Here is a 17845-nt window from a genome sequence, read left to right as displayed (position 1 = left end):
TCAACAACATCAGCCTCAAAACACTTCAAAAAACCTTCCTCAACCGTCTCAATCGAACAAATCAAACCCAATTCATCTTTCACATCAGAAAACCCTAGGTGGAGAGCCTTCAATCGGTCAACTACGTGAGCGACGGGAATGGGATTGTTAGGGGCTTTTGGAGAGTAGCGGGCCGTGTGCGATTGGTGGGTGACACATAATTTTTCTAGTGAAAGAATCAACCGGAAAAGCAACGGCATGCAAAAACCAATTGAGAAGTGGCCGGTGAACGATTGTCCAGCAGGGCTGGACGGGAATGGTTTTGATGAGGGGAGTGAGGTTTAGTGTTTTGTGTGATGGAGGGAGATTGGTGATGCCAAAAATGGCAAATCGGAGGGGGGTGGAGTGCGAGAAATGGAGGCTGTGGTTGGGGAGAATTGGAGATTGTAAGGTATTGTGAAATTTTCATTTTAAGTGACTTTGGGTGATCAATCAAAACACAATTTGCATGATTACCTACACGTGGCAACATCACCTATAAAACAATTAATATTCACACATTGCTCATCACTGAAAAAACTCAGCAACTTTAATTTCAAGATAGAATTGGGAGAATCTTTTTGTTCAACCGAAGCGGACGGTGTAGTCAAAACTATGCATTTCTGTTCCCTTGTGAACGTATAAACAACTGAAAATTTTCTGTACAAACAATACCGTGAAGAAAAAGCCATAGAAATGGAGCCAAAAACAGTAATATGTCAAGGAACATAACAACAAAATCAACTGCTCCAATTTCACCCATTGTAGTTATCTCATACAGAAATACATTGAAGTCTTTGACCTCCCTCCTCAAAAATCATAATCTATATCTGTCACATTCTGGGAGGCAGAGCGCTTAACGAGCCGTTCTTGCTCATCATATAGATCAAGGTTCTCACAAGGGGCAGGGAAGATGGTTCCTATTACACGACCTTGAACGAAGGCACACTGGAATATATGCTTCTTCTTGTATGTTATTCCCACTGACATATCTCGGAAAGTAATATTTCTCACTGGAATTACATCGCTTCCATGGATACGTACAGGCACACGCACTCCTTGACCATGGACTCCAGTGAAGCTTATATCCCTAAGTATAGGAAGAGCCTTTGGGTCATAACCTTCATCAGGGTGTTCATTGTAGTCTGTCTTGATTACAATCCCAACTCGGACATTGTCAAATGTCAGATTTCGGTAGGTTATCTGTTGAACATATCCACCTCTTCCAGGGGCAGTCTTGATCCGAACTGCACGCCGTGAACTCCAGACCAGGAGGTTCTCCACAGTGACATTTGATACACCACCCGACATCTCACTGCCAATTGATACACCTGCACTGTTGCATGGTTCAGCCAAAGTGAGTTTCAGTTACTATCTGAAGAGCCAGGACATGCAACTACCGCATACCAGGCTAGCTACAAGGCAATAAATCAACTGAAGTAACATTTTGAGTTCGTTGTTTCATGGATCAGTTTATAATATGTGTGTGCCTCGGCATCTTGGGTAAGCCATCTAGTTCACTGAGTGATGTCCAACATGCGATGAACCCATGTTGTCAATTAATAAAGGTTGATGAGGCTCCTTCAGTTTATGAAAAACAGCACCTAGCATGGCTCTCGAAAGCCATACAGGTAAGACACATAAAATCCTTTTCCCAGCTTTGCTGTATCTAGTTGGCAATTTCACTTAAGTTGGTTAATCCTTCCACCACAGAGAAAAGATCCTACGCTCATGTGGCTGCCAAGAATCAGACCTCTCACAGCTGAATTATAATACTACATTAGTAGCAGTACCACAAATTGTATCATAGACATTCATGTGCTCATTGGTTTGAAAAAATAAAATGAATCTTCAATAAACTATAATTTCTTCATCCATATTTATGTAGATTAAATGCCATGTACCTCTCTTGAGGTTTAGCCTAACTAAAAAGCAGAGAAACAATTTGAATTCATAGGCCCATTCACCTGACCATCGAGCGAACAACAAGGTTACGGATGAGAATGTTCATCGAAGGCCGTCCATAAGCTATGCCATACTGATCCCACCCACTCTTTATTGCAATCGCATCATCACCTACACTTATATAACAGTCCTCAATCACCATATCCTCGCATGAATCTGTCCATGGCATGAAAAAGTTGGCTTTAGTCATATTCAAAATGAAATGAAACAAACAGATAATAAAATTCAGACTTGAACCACTGCAGCAAATCAACTAGCTGAAATTAGGTCTAGATACTGGGCCAACCAATACAATAATGTAAGATTTACTTTACCTATAAGGTGCAATGTATGATATTTTTTGATGTACTGAAAAGGGAAAATAGATGATAAAAAGGAAGCATAGTAGAATCAAGCGAAAATGGGTGCAATTTACAAATAAAGAAGTCAGTTTGAAAAATAAAATAAAATGCTTCTACAACGTACATTAATCACTTTCAACTTCTATGCAAACCAGGATAGCCATGCACCACTAGCAAGATGCAACATAAAACTTCATTCAGCCTGGATTCACGATCTCAAGGAAAGCTTTTATTCAATCCTCCACTCATCAACCCATTCAGTACTTAGAAGCTACAGAATCTCTATGGTGGAACATTGCCCACTCTTTGTCACCATCACTTAGATGCTTTTCGTTCATTCACCTTCACTGGTTTAAAAAGCGATTTTTTTGACAGTTTATTATAATTTAAGTAGTTTCCATGTCATAGTTCAGTCAATGATGTACTAACCATATCAACAGATTAAAATGTGTCAACCCATCACAGAACTGAAACATAATTGCATTGCTACGAATTGCTTACCAGGATCAATTCCATCAGTGTTTGGAGCTTCAAATACTGGAGCCAAGATTGTAACATTTCTGACTGTTACATTCTTGCAGTCATATGGATGGAGTGTCCAAAACGGGGAATCACGCAAAGTTATATTAGAGATCAAAATGTCACTTGACCACATTATCTGCACAAGTGGGCCCCTCGTGTGATTGAGAAGCTTTTGGCGATATTTCTTCCACCATGTTTGTCCTTGTCCATTGATGGTTCCATTATGTCCTGTCAGTCAGTGAAAACAAATACTAAATTAAACCAAGTCATAAGCAATAAAATTCACAATGAGGACAGGTGCAAGCCTAATTATGATTACATTGGAGTACCAAACCCACTTACCTTCAAAATCAAACTATTCCAGATTTAACTTTCAGCAAAACAGAGGACTTCTTTCACTACTAGACACAACTTTCTGTTATACCTAAGATGTTTGCCTTCCATTTTGGTTACTCTGCTGTCCTTGCAAGGTAATTCCTAGTTTCTAAATTTAATGAATAAGTTTTGAGCAACATTTGCCTACCACTGGGAAGTAGCATGTCCAATGACATCCAAGGTCATGTGACAAGGTGCTGCAGGAACCAGGTATCTCATATTCCATCCTCAAATAAAAAGTTCAAGAATATCCAGAATACATCATTTGATAACCCTCCTTCAGCACAAATATATTGGATACAACTACTATGTTTGCCACGCATGTCAAACTTAAAACTATAGTGCTCAAAAGGCCAACCAAAATGTTTTAATACAATTACCAGTTCCCTTGGTAAGACCACCCACTTTGTCTATACACATTTCTTGTTCCAATAAGATCATTAATTTTGATAATGATCTCCGGGATAACTCCTAGCGAGGCTGATCAGGTTCTCGAAGGCTACCTATGACATTTTTTGACAGAGACATGCACTAAGTTTGTTTATATGGCAATTGATTTTTCAACACCTTCAATTGTTATCATTGAACACCCAAAAAGATAAACTCCTAAGAGTGATTTTTATCTGTCATTTGCTCCCAAAGTCATGTATCGTAACTGCCTTTTCCTATCAGGGTGATAAATTATTGAGCAAGAGAAAATGGAACAGGGAAAAAAGATCAAGGCCTGAATAATAAATATATATTAGTAACAAAAATTAAGTCAGCAAGATGGAGAGTGTCTGATAACTGACCTGTTATGACAACATCTTTAAGGTTTTGCCCATGGATCAAACTCCCATAACGTGGGCCAGGGTGTTCTCTCCCATAACCATATGAAGGCAATGGAGGCATTAGTGGCCAATACTTCTCATTCTGTTTAAATATTACATATAATAAGGAAGCCAGCATAACCAAGATCTCAAGTCAAAAACAGATGAAGAAATGAAAGAGTAAAAGAGGAGCTAATTCAGTGGCTGAGATGAATAGTTCAATCAGCAAGAACTCAGTCACAACCATGATGTCACAAACACGTCATGGTCATGACAGTCTGTCAAGATTCCAGCAATACTGTAAGATTTTATACAAAATATATATGCAAAAAAATCAACTAAACCACAACTGATGCAACAACAACAATATCTTCAGCAGCATAGCTTTTGATAACACGTCAACAGTAAATATACATTGAATCACCAATCTCCTGCATCCCAAACATGTTTAAAGTATAGAGCAACAACAGTGTATGTCTAGTGTATGGAGACCCATCCATATTATCAAGGTAAATAAATAATTTTTTTAAATTAAACAATTATTGAGCAAAAGAAAATAAATTGAAACTAAATAAAAAGGTAGGTTTACATATCGTTTAGATCACCTAACTGATATTGACATTGTGTTGATCACTATTATTATTCTGACTAATAAAGCCAAACAGTCATCTTCTTTTCTTTTCCTACACTAAATTTCCCTTGGTGTCTCATGCCTTTTCCATCAGGGCCAGCGCCCTAACTGCTTATCCTTCTTATTTTTGGAGTTTACTAACAACTTTGGTATAGCTATGACATCTGCTTCAGAGCTGCTTTGCTATGTTCCAGTCATTAAATTTTAAAATAATGATTTGTGATCACTGTATAGGTTATGTAATTATGAAGCACATGATGTATAACTCCAATGCATCCCTTTAGATGCAAAAATGAGATGCAAACTTGGATGTATAGAACTACTCAACATTCAAATATGAGTATTTTCATACATTGCATCACATACAAACATGTTTATATGCAGAAACATGGGTTTTACTCAAATCATGAGCCTGCTGTGACCCTCTATAACAACCTTTTTTTCTGTTTGCTATATATCTTTACAAAAATGGTATCTATCTGTTATCACGACTTCTCGGTATAGAAGTACCTTGTTTAAGACTTACGCTAAGTCTAAACTCAAATTTTATAGCAAAGAATAACGTCTGCTGACATATTGAAAAGTATGTTGAATTACATAACTTAATTTTTTCCATATGCTATGTTAATTGTAGGGCTAAGCAGAAACTCGCAGAGTTTTCATCTTATAATCGATGAAAAAGAAAAAAAAAAAAAATTGTAAGATAGACACTCAAGGCCACATTAATGTTTCTATAAATGACCAAAACTCCTACACATCATCTCTGAATCAGAATAACAAATCCTAAACGAAGGGTAATAATTTCCAATCCACCACATAACTAAAACCAACCTAACGAAGTGAAAAATCCCCCCAAAAAACATAGAAATAAAAATAATCACCAACCTGGATTCCAAGAATCTCAGCATCCTCAGCAAGAAAAAGAGTCATATGACTAGTTAGATTAAACGGCGCCGTAAGCCATTTTCCAGGAGGCACATTAAGCTGTGCGCCACCTCTCTTACCGAGCTTAGAAATAGCAGAAACCGCTCTCTCAAAAGCCTCCGTATTTACAGTCAAGCCGTCTCCCACTCCACCAAAATCCGTTAAATTAAAAGCCACAGGTCTCAAAGTAGGGATCGGCCTGGCAGAGACTCCCCATCTAAAAAAAGAAAAGCCTCCGAGGACGACGTTTCGCTGCCAAAGGAAGACGGAAGCGAAGGCGGCCATCCATAGGACGGTGAAAAGAGTCTTGTGAGAGGAGAGAAATGTCGGGACCCAGCGCCGGACGTCGAGGCGGGAGTGGTGGAAATGAAAGCGCCCTACGCCCAGTGTCTCCACCATGATTTAGGTTTTAATTCAGAGTCATGAATTAAAATTTTATTTTTGTAGGTTTTGGAAGATGAGATCTAATAGGTTGAAGAAATTAGTTGATATGTTAGTGATCAGAGTAATTCGTTACGGAGTACATTTGAAGGAAAGACACCGACTGAATTGAGGTTGAAAGAGAGAGTACAATGATGAAGTAACTGCGGGTTCCATAAACAAATTATGAGACCGTCCCTAGATCGGGACACGCGTATTATGATACTTCCTGTATTACATAAAGGGATAATACTACGAATAATCCTTTGGGTACTAATAGATGGGTACTAATATATGTACTAACTAAAGTATAGTATTTGTACTATATACATAGTACGAATACTATGCTTTAGTTAGTACACAGATTAGTACCCATCCGTTAGTACCTATAGCATCACTCTAATACTCACATATATCATTTTCATACAATATTTCTCATACAATATTATGTGATAAGATATGATTAGATAAAAATTTAATTTTAATTTTAAATTAGCCAATCATATCTTACCACATAATATTGTATGAAAATGATGTATGTATAGTATTACTCTACATCAAGGGACCGTTTGCATAAGCGGTATATCAGATAACATGTATAATTTTCATTTATTTTGTAGGATTCTTACGTTTGATTTGTAAGTCATAAGATATTACAATCTTTTATTGTAAAAAATATTTATGGTTGACAATGTGGCGAATAACCTTATTACTTTGTTAGAGAGTGTTATTAAAACATTATCGAGATAATCTAATTTTTTTACCCATTTTGCCCTTAATTAAAAATCACTCTTGACATAATTGCCTTCAAATGTTTACTAAATAACAATTACACAGCTCCCCTACATTTGAGAAATTAGCTAAAACACCCCTGTCACAAAAAAAATTAAAAATTAACAAAATATCTCCAACCACCTAAACCACCATCGGTCGTGACTCACAGAGGTGGAAAAGTAACCTGCCCAGCCTGACTCGCGGCGGGTTACTTCTTTTAGCGGGTTGGTCCTAACTCGCTCGCCAACAAAGGCAGGCCCAGTTAGGCCCGCCATTTTTGGGGTAATGGCTGGCCCAACCCGGCCCCTAACCCGTCGGGTTAGGCTGCGGGTCGGGCTAGATTAACCTTATTTTTTGATTTTTTTTTTTTTTTGTTTTATTTAGTTAACTTTTCAAATAAATAATTAACGATTTATAAATGAATAAATGTAATTGTTTTTAGTTAACTTTTCAAATATCAATAATTAAATTAAATTAAATATTTTTTTATTAACATTTCAAATATTAATTCAATTTTANACAATCTATCATGAGCCATCTATGCATGTCTTGAGTAGATAAGCCCTTCATCAAAGCGGGAATTGCTCACACGCTTATTTAGCAAGCTTTGTCCAGTCTAGAGGCACTTTCTCATCCATGGCACTATCCATTTCTTCTACTGCACTCTCAACCCTCCCAACAAGGTCATTTACAGCTGTTTCTCAACCATTTTATTTTCTCTGCAAAGCTATAATTTTTTTTTTTCTTTTTCTTTTTCCTGCTTGTTACTGCAAATGATCTTCTTTGTTGATTTCTTAATTTTTTTTTTGTTGATGAACAGGGACTTATCTCAAAAGTTCTTGCCAGTGAAACTTCCAACATGCTTAGCAGCAAGAACTCGTGTGAATGCAGCAAAAGGGGTGTCAAGTGTATGTGAACCACTCCCTCCGGATAGACCACTGTGGTTCCCTGGCAGTACAGCACCCGAGTGGCTTGATGGCAGGTAGCTTTTGCTTTCATCTAATCCGCCGGAATTCAAACAGAATTCCGGCCAGTTCGATAAATTGGTACTCTAAAACATGGAAACTCATGTGTTTGGAACCACTATTGATAAATAAATAGCTTAAATCATAGTGGCCACAAGAATGGCAAATGCAAAATTGAAAAAGTGATTATAATGAGAACTGGACAGAGCTTATCTGGACACTGCGGTTATGTCCTTTCTGCATACTTTCAGTTCTTTTGATTTTTATTAAAGCATGCTTGAACATTGTTTTTATGCTTTCTTCATCTTTTATTGGTAAGAAAACTTGCCTTTTCATATTTAGACACTAGTTTCCTGCATAACTTTCACTTTGAATAAGGTATTACCAATGGCATTATTACTTTCAAAAACAGTTTTCCTGGTGCCTAAAGAAGGGAAAGCTAGCAATGATTTTAACAAAGTTCCTTAGTGGAGTATTATCAAGCAGAAAGTTAATAAAATATACACTGCTAATACATACTTTATTTAATTCAATCCTTTTTGTCTATTTTTTTTTTAAGTGGCAGCAAAAGCATGTAGAAACAATTTCTAGTAGATTTTGCTTGGAATGCTTGAGTATGTTAGTATGAGTTTATGAGACTAGAATAGGCTAGTTTTGTTTGGATCATGGAGTATGACTTTTCTCTTTACTGTTGACAGCCTCCCTGGAGATTATGGCTTCGATCCTCTTGGATTAGGTAATGAGTTTTGGGTCAACTTCCTATAAGAATGTACTGAACTTCTGAAAAAACTCTGATTTTCAGAACTTGTTCATGCTAATTTTAGTAGATACATCTCTGGTATCTAGTTTTCGGTGAGAACTGTTTTACAGATGACTTTATGGAGGTACAGTTGTATAATCTGTGGTATGAGATGAAGCAGCAGTAAGCTTAATTTTCATGGTCCAGGATTTTGTGGCATATATTAACCTTTATCCCTCAGAAGAAGCTCTTCCTCCAAAGATGCTGAAATCATTTGATATCATTCATTATGTTTTAGCGATTGTCTTCCAGGTTCTGATCCAGAGTCGCTTAAATGGTTTGCACAAGCGGAGCTGATGCACGGCAGGTGGGCAATGCTGGCTGTGGCCGGAATTCTCATACCAGAATGGCTTGAGAGCCTAGGCTTAATTGAGAACTTCTCATGGTATGATGCTGGTTCTCGCGAATACTTTGCAGATCCCACAACCTTGTTTGTAGTGCAGTTGGCGTTGATGGGTTGGGCTGAAGGCAGAAGATGGGCTGATATGATTAAACCAGGGAGCGTCGACATTGAACCAAATCTCCCAAACAAGAAGAAGCCAACACCAGATGTAGGTTACCCAGGAGGGTTGTGGTTTGACCCCATGATGTGGGGAAGAGGGTCCCCGGAGCCTGTGATGGTGTTGAGGACCAAGGAGATCAAGAACGGGCGTCTTGCCATGCTAGCATTTGTTGGCTTCTGCTTCCAAGCCATATACACAGGGGAAGGACCCCTGGAAAACTTGGCAGCCCATATTGCAGATCCTGGTCATTGCAACATTTTTTCGGTAACGCTTCCTAGATTCCCTAAAATTAATGAATTACATATTCATGTGGCAGAAGATGGATTAAACATTAGTTTCTGAACTTACAATCCCAAAATGGAGAATTAATGTGTTATTACACATAAATTCGTTTGCAGGCTTTCACAGGACGTTGATGTCAGAGTACCCTTCAAAGAAGAATTCCACATTGCTATAGAGCCAACAGTATTGTCATTCATCATGAGCAAGAACAATTGTATATAACAAGATTACAAGAATCCCAGAAGAGCTCTAGAGTTCCAATATTTAACTCCTATGACTACAGTTTTCATAAATTTCCATTTTGGTTATAATCCAAGGTAATTAAACATGTTGATGATAAGCATTCCATGTCTAATTATTGATTGACTCAGACGTTCAAAGGGAATTAAAAAGGAAGAAAAATAACCTAATTTCATTCCCAAAAGAATAGTTTGATCACCAATCTGAAACTGGAAGATTGTACACTTAAAACTTTTTCTTATTCTCAATGAAACCTCGATGTAAGGATTCAAATGTGACCTGGGTCCAGGGATGAATCCATAAAAAATTTATAATAATAAAAGTCCTTAAAATAGTGGGTGACAAGGTCAACGAAGTTGTGGAGCACTAGCCTCCTCTCTTTCTCTATCAAATTCTATTTTTAGAAATATTTCTGGTAAAGCGTGTAGACCTGCCAGTTCCTTCTCCAATTGTTTCCAATGCGAACAATGACACATCCTAAGCAAAAGGAAAGGCAGCCCAAGCAAAAATTCAATCCAACCTCTCCGAACAGTACGGCTCCCGAGCTGTCCCATTTCCCGCTCAGAAATGATCACGGCGGCTGTTCCTGTTCGCCTCCTCATTATTATTGTTCTTTCTCTTTTCACCCTTACCTTCTCCATAACCGAAAATGAGGCTCTCCTCAAACTCAAAGATTCTTTTTTATCAACTGGTGTCTTGGATTCTTGGGTTCCACACACCAATGCTTGTAAGGATAAGTGGGCTGGTGTCGTTTGTTCCAAAGGAGCGGTTTCAGGAATTAATCTTCGAGATATGGCTATCGGGGGAGTTATCGACGTTGATGCCTTAAACGAGATTTCTGGCCTTAGAACCATTGGTTTCCAGAACAATTCTTTCTCAGGTCGCATCCCGGATTTCAATAAGCTTGGTGCGTTGAAGGCTCTTTTCTTGTCAAAAAATCAGTTTTCGGGTGATATTTCAAGTGAATTTTTTTCCCGCATGACATCTATGAAAAAACTTTGGCTTGATAATAACAAATTTACGGGAAAAATACCCGATTCCGTAACGAAACTACCCAATCTCATAGAACTCCATCTTGAAGGCAACCAATTCTCAGGTCCAATTCCAGCACTGAAACAAACCACAGCCATTACATCGTTGGACCTCTCATACAACAAACTGGAAGGAGAAATCCCGGAAAGCTTTTCAAGATTCCCCGCTGATTCATTTCGAGCAAATGATAAACTTTGCGGAAAACCACTAAATAATAATTGCACTACAAAAGTAAACCATTCATCGACGCCTGAAGGGCCTGGACCGCTACCCAGCGAACAAGCAAATTCATCTGGTGAGGTCGGAACCGATGAGAAGAGCCACAAGTTGGTGGTGGCAGCTGTAATGCTTGCGTTTCTGATATTTTTCATGGTGATGTTTGTACTCTATGCAAGGTATAAGGAACGCGATGATTTTCGAGTGTTGGAAAAGGAAGACCTTAAAGATGAGATGGAACCTCGCGTACCCGGTGGTGAAAGCACCATGGGAAAGCGTGGCTCGAAATCATCAAACCGTGGGGGAAAATCAATCGGTACTGATCTGGTGATGATAAATGATGAGAAAGGTCCGTTCGGGTCGTCGGATTTGATGAGGGCGGCGGCTGAGGTGCTAGGCAGTAGTGGTTTGGGATCTTCCTATAAGGCTGCAGTGGACAATGGATTGACTGTGGTGGTGAAGAGGATGGGAGAGATGAATAGAATCGGATCAAGAGATGATTTTCACGCTGAAATGGAAAGATTGGGGGCATTAAAACATCCTAATATATTGACGCCTTTGGCCTACCATTACCGCCGTGAAGATAAGCTCATTATCTCTGAATACATTCCTAAAGGCAGCTTATTATACCTCCTCCATGGTAATATATTTACCTTCTCATCACTTTCGATTTAATATTTCATTCATCTTAAACATTAATTAAGAAAAAAATTATTATTCAGGTGATCGCGGGATTGGTCACGCTGAGCTGAATTGGCCTACCCGTCTGAAGATAATCAAGGGAATTGCAAGTGGAATGGGTTTCATTCATTCAGAGTTTGCATCGTATGAACTGCCGCATGGAAATCTCAAGTCCAGCAATGTTCTTCTGAACGAAAATTATCAGCCATTACTAACGGACTATGCCTTTCATCCACTAATCAATCGACACATTGCAACACAAGCATTGTTTGCGTACAGAACCCCGGAGTATATTGAAAAGCAGCAAGTTTGTCCCAAGTCTGATGTTTATTGTGTGGGGATTATCATTCTTGAAATTCTGACAGGAAAGCTTCCAAGTCTATATCGGAACAATGGGAAAACTGATGTTTTGGACTGGGCCCGTTTGGCTATATCTCAGGGGAGAGAAATAGACTTAATCGATCCAGATATAGCAAGTACATCATCGCTTGGTATGATGGCGCGACTCCTCCAGATTGGGGCTGCTTGCACTGAAAGTAAACCTGAGCATCGACCAGACATAGGTGAAGCCATAAGGAAGATAGAAGAAGTACAAGTTTGAGGAATTGATGTCTCGAGGGTCGAGACTAGTGCGTTTCTAGGAAAGAAGAGAGCAAAAAATCTCAAAAATACTGGATGCTTTTAGGATGGTGATCTAGGCAAGTAAACTTCCGATTCGGAGAATGTAAATTAAAGGGTTGTATTGTAGACGGCTTTGATTTGTGTGAAGAATTATGGTGTCATTTCTTCAAATTAGGGAAAGAAAATGGTAAGGTGAAATATTGGTTTTGTAAAGCAAAAGAGTTTCTTTATATCAAAAACTATATTAAAAATTTTCTTTGTTAATATTTCAATTTAAAAAGATAGCTTCTTTTTGTACATTTGAATTACGTTTTTTTCAATTAAATATTTGAAATGTAAGTTATTGTATTCAATAAATTGCTTTGAGTAGGTAATAAGAATAAAATTGATTTTTTCTTAAAATGTAAACGACATATTCCCATCTAAGGTTTGACGAAATCCTAAGTTGGTATCTCTGGTTCTATTTATTCTAAATTTTCACCCTTAAAGTGACAGAAAATTGTTGGATATAATGGTTAAGGGATAAATTGGTCATTTTGCAAGAGGAGACGCATATTAGCAGATCTCCGATACACGTTATTCGACGTCGACCTTGACATTTTTCTCCTTTTTTCGGCGATTCTTCCACCCAAAATCACCATTGTCACCACCATTCGAACCCTTATACTCCTCTCTACAAAACCTTACCCTTCACAACCCCTCATCACTCACCAATCGCCAGCCACAACAATAGCTACATGCGACTGATTTTTTTTGGTCTTGACCGGTGAACGATGACTAAATGATTACTAGGGACATATGGGTTTTGTAGAGTTGGAGACGCTGGTTGCAGTGGTGCTATCCAATTGGATTTTCGTCGTTGACATTGACTGGAATCTAGCGAAGAACAGCAAAACCCTAAGCCTCATGGCACCAACGATCAGAGGGGCCAATGAGTTGGGAACCAAAGGGGTTTTGGACGACAGATGATGGGGAAGGTGATGGAGGTGACCAGGGGGTTCAACGCCATAAAAAACAGCCCAAATGAGGGTGCGTAGTCAACAAGGGTTTTGTTGAAGTAATTTGAAAATAAAATGATCAATTTTATAATTTTAGTAATTTAGGGGTTAAAACATAATTAATTTATTTGTTAAGGGTATTAAGGTAATAACATCATCTGTAACCTAAAAATTGTTAATAGTGGGTGCGTTTGGCTCCCTATTTTTATCCATATTCCCAATCCTATTCTCCAAATAATGTTTGGCACACTATTCCAGAAATATTACCTTATTTTTTTAAGTACTTTTAAACCCCATAAGGTTATTAATTTCACTAAATGCCCCCTGAATTTTTTTTAAAAAATTAACAAAAACCCCCCCATCAACCCAACTTGTCAGATTCCGGCAACCGCCGCCGGTGATAGCCGGAATCTGTACAACGGCCTAAATTCCGACCATAAATGGCCGGAATTACACCGATTTGGCCTTTTCCGGCCAGATCCGAGGAAAAGGCCAGATCTGGCCGTCAGCGACGGCCAAATCTTGGCCGTCGTTGACCGAAAACGATGGCCACATCTTTGGCCATCGCTGACGGCCAAAGATGGCCATCGTTTTGGCTTTTTCGGCCGTCGACGGCCATAACAGGCCGTAGATCTGGCCTTTTTCGGCCAGATCCGTGGTGGATCTGGCCGGAAAAGGCCATAATGATGCGTTACGGCACAGATCCGATCGGTCTGTGCCGTAACAAAATTTTTCGGTCAGATTCTGGCGGTGGTGGCTGGAATCTGACACTGCAGGTGGTGGGGGTGTTTTTGTCATTTTATATAATAGGGTCTTTAATTAAATTAGTAAACTTAAGGGCTTTTTCATAAATTTTTTAAATTTACCTCGTAATACTCCNTTGTTCCTGCATTTTCCTCTCAATATGTGAAAAACTCTCTTCTTGAAACCTTTCGATCCGATCAATTCTGCTTACTATTTCGTCTAAGGTATGAGAAGACATTTCTTCTACATTATGAGAAGATCTAAGTTCCATACTCGTTCTTCTTCTTTTCCGCACATAGACTCGTCCTTCATTTTCCCCTTCTAGAATAGGGACACCTTCCTGCACTGTTGCCTCTTCCTCCATTTCATCCTTTATCAGCAACCATTCTCCTAACACATTCTTTTTAATCAAACCCATTTTAGACAATGTGACATCCCCTAACAATTATTTGTAGAAAATGTTATCTTATTGGCTTCATCTGAAGGGGTGATCTCAAAACCCAACTTCTGACATATTAGCGTAACAACCATCCCTCAATAAATGTCACATTTTTCTGCTTTAATCTCTCCCAACTTTTTAATCAATAACTTAGCTGAATTTACTTGCTTCCCTGTTACTGCTGCTTCCATCAACAATAAATCCTTCATTGTCACATTTCCATTTGTCTCTTTCCTGCCATTAAATGTGAATATCAGAAATATATGAAAAACTCTCGTGGCAGGATTTCTTAACTTCGTAGATTTACACCTATGTGGATGATAAACCCCTATTCTAGAAACATCCATCCAAGCTTGTTTGGAATCACACGTTCTGGATACGCTATCCAAACTTTCAAAATCAATCCCTATCCAGTTTGCTAAGTCATGTGGCCTCATTACACAATTCTGATTCTTTAATCTAAAAAACATTGTATACGGCGGTAAATCATCAGTACTTGTCTCCACAACTTCCAAACTACTAAAAAACTCGTAAATCAAATGCTTATATTTGTCATATCTAATCCTCGCCAACTGCTCCTATTTCAAATTACGGATCCAACCATTAATCTCATCACTTAAACCCAAACTAGTTATAAATCCTAAATCCAAACTTCTTACAAGACAAATATCGCTTTTCGCCATCTCTTTGTATTGGTTTTTATGTTGTACGTCTCGAAATTGGACTCCAGATGACGATGAGCCTCCACCCAGAGTGGTTGTGTTTTTTGCTCTTTCCATTTTCTGCTTTCTTCTAAAACCCTGAAAAAAAACATATCCATAAGTAATTCATGTTATATGACAAAACATATATGACATTAAACCAATATTACAAACATAAAGCACATACATCATAACCATGTATCCCACTTTAACAGTATACTATCAAAATCAATCACATTGCAGACAATCGAAAGAGAAATTAATCAAAATGGTAGCATATTTTGTTGGATTGTAAATGTTTCACCGGCTGCATTCATGATAGAAATTTTAAAGACACTGATAAGCTAACCATATATAAAGTCTCAGAATACTACTAGACTTTCCAAGACATCAGCAAGATGTAAAAATAGTTCTCACTTCACCAAAGAGTAATGTTATGCTTACTCACGATCTTACTAACCATCTTACTATCCTTTGTTAAAATTACATATGGTACCTGTACTATATTTTATATTTACACTGGTTAGTAAAATGATTAGTAAGATCGTGAATAAACATAATATTATTGCTTCACCAAATACTCTTTACAGTTGATGAAACTGTACACAGCCCGACATATTCTAGTCATGAAGTGCATTTTTCAAATTCACAGTTGATGATGTAGTTGCATATAATAATGACAGAACAAAGCCTATAGAAAAGACCTTCCAACACAGCAAATCTAAATGCTGGATAAAAGCAACCTATGTGTCCCAATTTGAAACATTATTATCATAAATGTTAGCAACTTTTTTACTTTTCGATAAGACATAAATGCTAGTGCATTTAAAATCCCAATTAAAGTGCTTCTTACTATGACTAGTTTTATGTTTGCACTATGGTTACAACCAGCTTTCTTATTTGTTTTTATATTCCAAAAGTGGATTTTGAAAATTGGAAATAAATAATTAACTTTATATGATCAAGAAGAGTGATGACAGTTCTTGATCAAGATGAAGCCTTTTCAAGTCATTGATAAACTCCACAATGGAATTCTTCTTATCCAGATTAACTTCACAAATTTGGATTCACTCTTCCGCTCGTGTCTTCTAATTTCATAGCAATAAATTACTACAGTTTTAAAGAATATAGTCATTTTTTGTTGATGAACCTTTCCTGCCAGTAAAAACTAAGTCTCCTTAATGACAATATCCATACAAGTTTAGAACCAGCTCAATTTGGTTTAGAACAATGTCAGGTCATTAAACTTCCTAGAATTTGTGTTGATAACTGAGCTCAATATGTCAAGCAAAATGTAGATTTTAAAACAATTGACAAGAAAAGTGAGTCTGGTCAAGTACTGCTGAAACCAAATCTGCCTGGATATACACATACACAAGCCTTAATATTGAGTCTGGTCAGGTACTGCTGAAACTGGTAAATATGAAAATAAAAGTGATAAAAAGTATTTCCCCTACGCTATTACACATTTGACATTTGTAGCATAAGATAAAACAACAAAGTATTTCATCAAAACCAAATACCAACATATCTGCCCAAAACCAACAATGGCAGAAGCAAACACTAATTCAAGAAAATGCATCATTTTGCATTCAAATGTACAATGAGTTAACATTGAAACTTCATGCAAGTATAAGCCTTTTTTGGAACACCTTCTGCCAACCAAAAACAAGTCCCCTGTTTTACCCTATTTCCTTGGATTTAGTTGGTTTTTTCTACAGTGAATGGTTCTATAGGAGTATGACAGACATAAACTAAAACTGGAGAGCCTAACAACATACCTGGTCATTTTACTTTAAAAAAACAAATAAAACACACCATGAACCGAAGAAAAAAGAAGACATAAGAAGGCAACCAAAACTTTTACTTTAAAAAAGAAACCACTATGAAGTTGAATTATTGCAATGGTGGAGCCAAGACTTTAACACCAAAGTTGCAAACAGTTACTTGGACTCTTTGCTTTATGAGTACACTGCCCATTTTACTTTTTCTTTACCACTAGGAAGAAAATTGATGTTTGGATCGAATGAGTTTGGTCTCAAGATAAAGGGACATTATATAAGGCAGGAACTGCACAACCCCTATCATCTAACCTTGTCCACTAGACACACTAATTTTTGCCTAGCAATGCAATGGTTGACTACAAATTTTAGACATAATCAACAGAGAACAACACAACCAATAAAAATATTATATTTTTCCAAGCCGAAAACACCCAAAACATAACACTTCTATTTGTCAATTACACAAACCAGTCCCATCAAATTGATTGGATTTCTCTTTATCAACTCAACTTCATTCAACACAAATGTAAATCCAACACATTCATCCAACATTAAAAAAAAAAAAAAAAAAAATTTGAAAAGCGAAAGTGTCTAATTACCGCGGCTGATTTGTTTTTTGAGATAAAGAAGACGATGAACCAGAGCACAGATGAGATGAAGAAGACGATGAACTAGAGCGCAGATGGAAGAAGAAGAAGAAGAAGATCGCTGTCAATTTTTTTTTTTAAACACTTTCCCCAAAAGTTTTTAACCTAAACTTTTTTTAATTCAAATTTTTGTTTTTAATTAGAGTAGGGACGCCCGTCCAAAAATAAAGGACGGCCATCCAAAAATAAAGGACGGCCATCCATACTTAATGGACGGGCATCCATTCCTTATGGACAGACGTCTAAATATTTTTTTAAATATTTTTAAACCAAATTATGGACGGGCGTCCATTATATATGGACACCCGTCCATACATTACGGACGCCCATCCACAATTTGTGGACGGGCGTCCAAGATTTTTTTAAAATTTTTATATTTTAAAAAAAGGACGGGTGTCCCTTATTTGTAAGTAC

General features: G+C 37.6%; 3 protein-coding genes across 3 annotated transcripts; 2 read left to right on the top strand and 1 right to left on the bottom strand.

Moving 5' to 3' along the window:
• Positions 1–742: 742 nt before the first annotated feature.
• Positions 743–6136, bottom strand: LOC116132530 (probable polygalacturonase). The gene is made up of 5 exons (XM_031418189.1): positions 5547–6136; positions 4013–4133; positions 2826–3074; positions 1986–2139; positions 743–1354 (listed from the first exon to the last, which is right to left on the bottom strand). The coding sequence occupies exons 1-5, from the start codon at positions 5982–5984 to the stop codon at positions 829–831; spliced, it is 1488 nt and encodes a 495-aa protein (XP_031274049.1). The 5' UTR covers positions 5985–6136; the 3' UTR covers positions 743–828.
• Positions 6137–7324: 1188 nt separating this feature from the next.
• LOC116132531 (photosystem I chlorophyll a/b-binding protein 6, chloroplastic) lies at positions 7325–9512 on the top strand. The gene is made up of 5 exons (XM_031418190.1): positions 7325–7462; positions 7600–7761; positions 8443–8480; positions 8796–9310; positions 9445–9512. The coding sequence occupies exons 1-5, from the start codon at positions 7416–7418 to the stop codon at positions 9460–9462; spliced, it is 780 nt and encodes a 259-aa protein (XP_031274050.1). The 5' UTR covers positions 7325–7415; the 3' UTR covers positions 9463–9512.
• A 623-nt stretch (positions 9513–10135) lies between these two features.
• On the top strand, positions 10136–12098 carry LOC116132582 (pollen receptor-like kinase 3). The gene is made up of 2 exons (XM_031418244.1): positions 10136–11456; positions 11539–12098. The coding sequence occupies exons 1-2, from the start codon at positions 10136–10138 to the stop codon at positions 12096–12098; spliced, it is 1881 nt and encodes a 626-aa protein (XP_031274104.1).
• The last annotated feature ends 5747 nt before the right edge of the window (positions 12099–17845 follow it).

The sequence above is a fragment of the Pistacia vera genome, unplaced genomic scaffold (assembly GCF_008641045.1).
Source record: "Pistacia vera cultivar Batoury unplaced genomic scaffold, PisVer_v2 Contig255, whole genome shotgun sequence".
NCBI classification, from domain to species: domain Eukaryota; kingdom Viridiplantae; phylum Streptophyta; class Magnoliopsida; order Sapindales; family Anacardiaceae; genus Pistacia; species Pistacia vera.
Note: the sequence above shows the minus strand (reverse complement) of the source record. Positions and strands in the feature narration are given on the sequence as shown.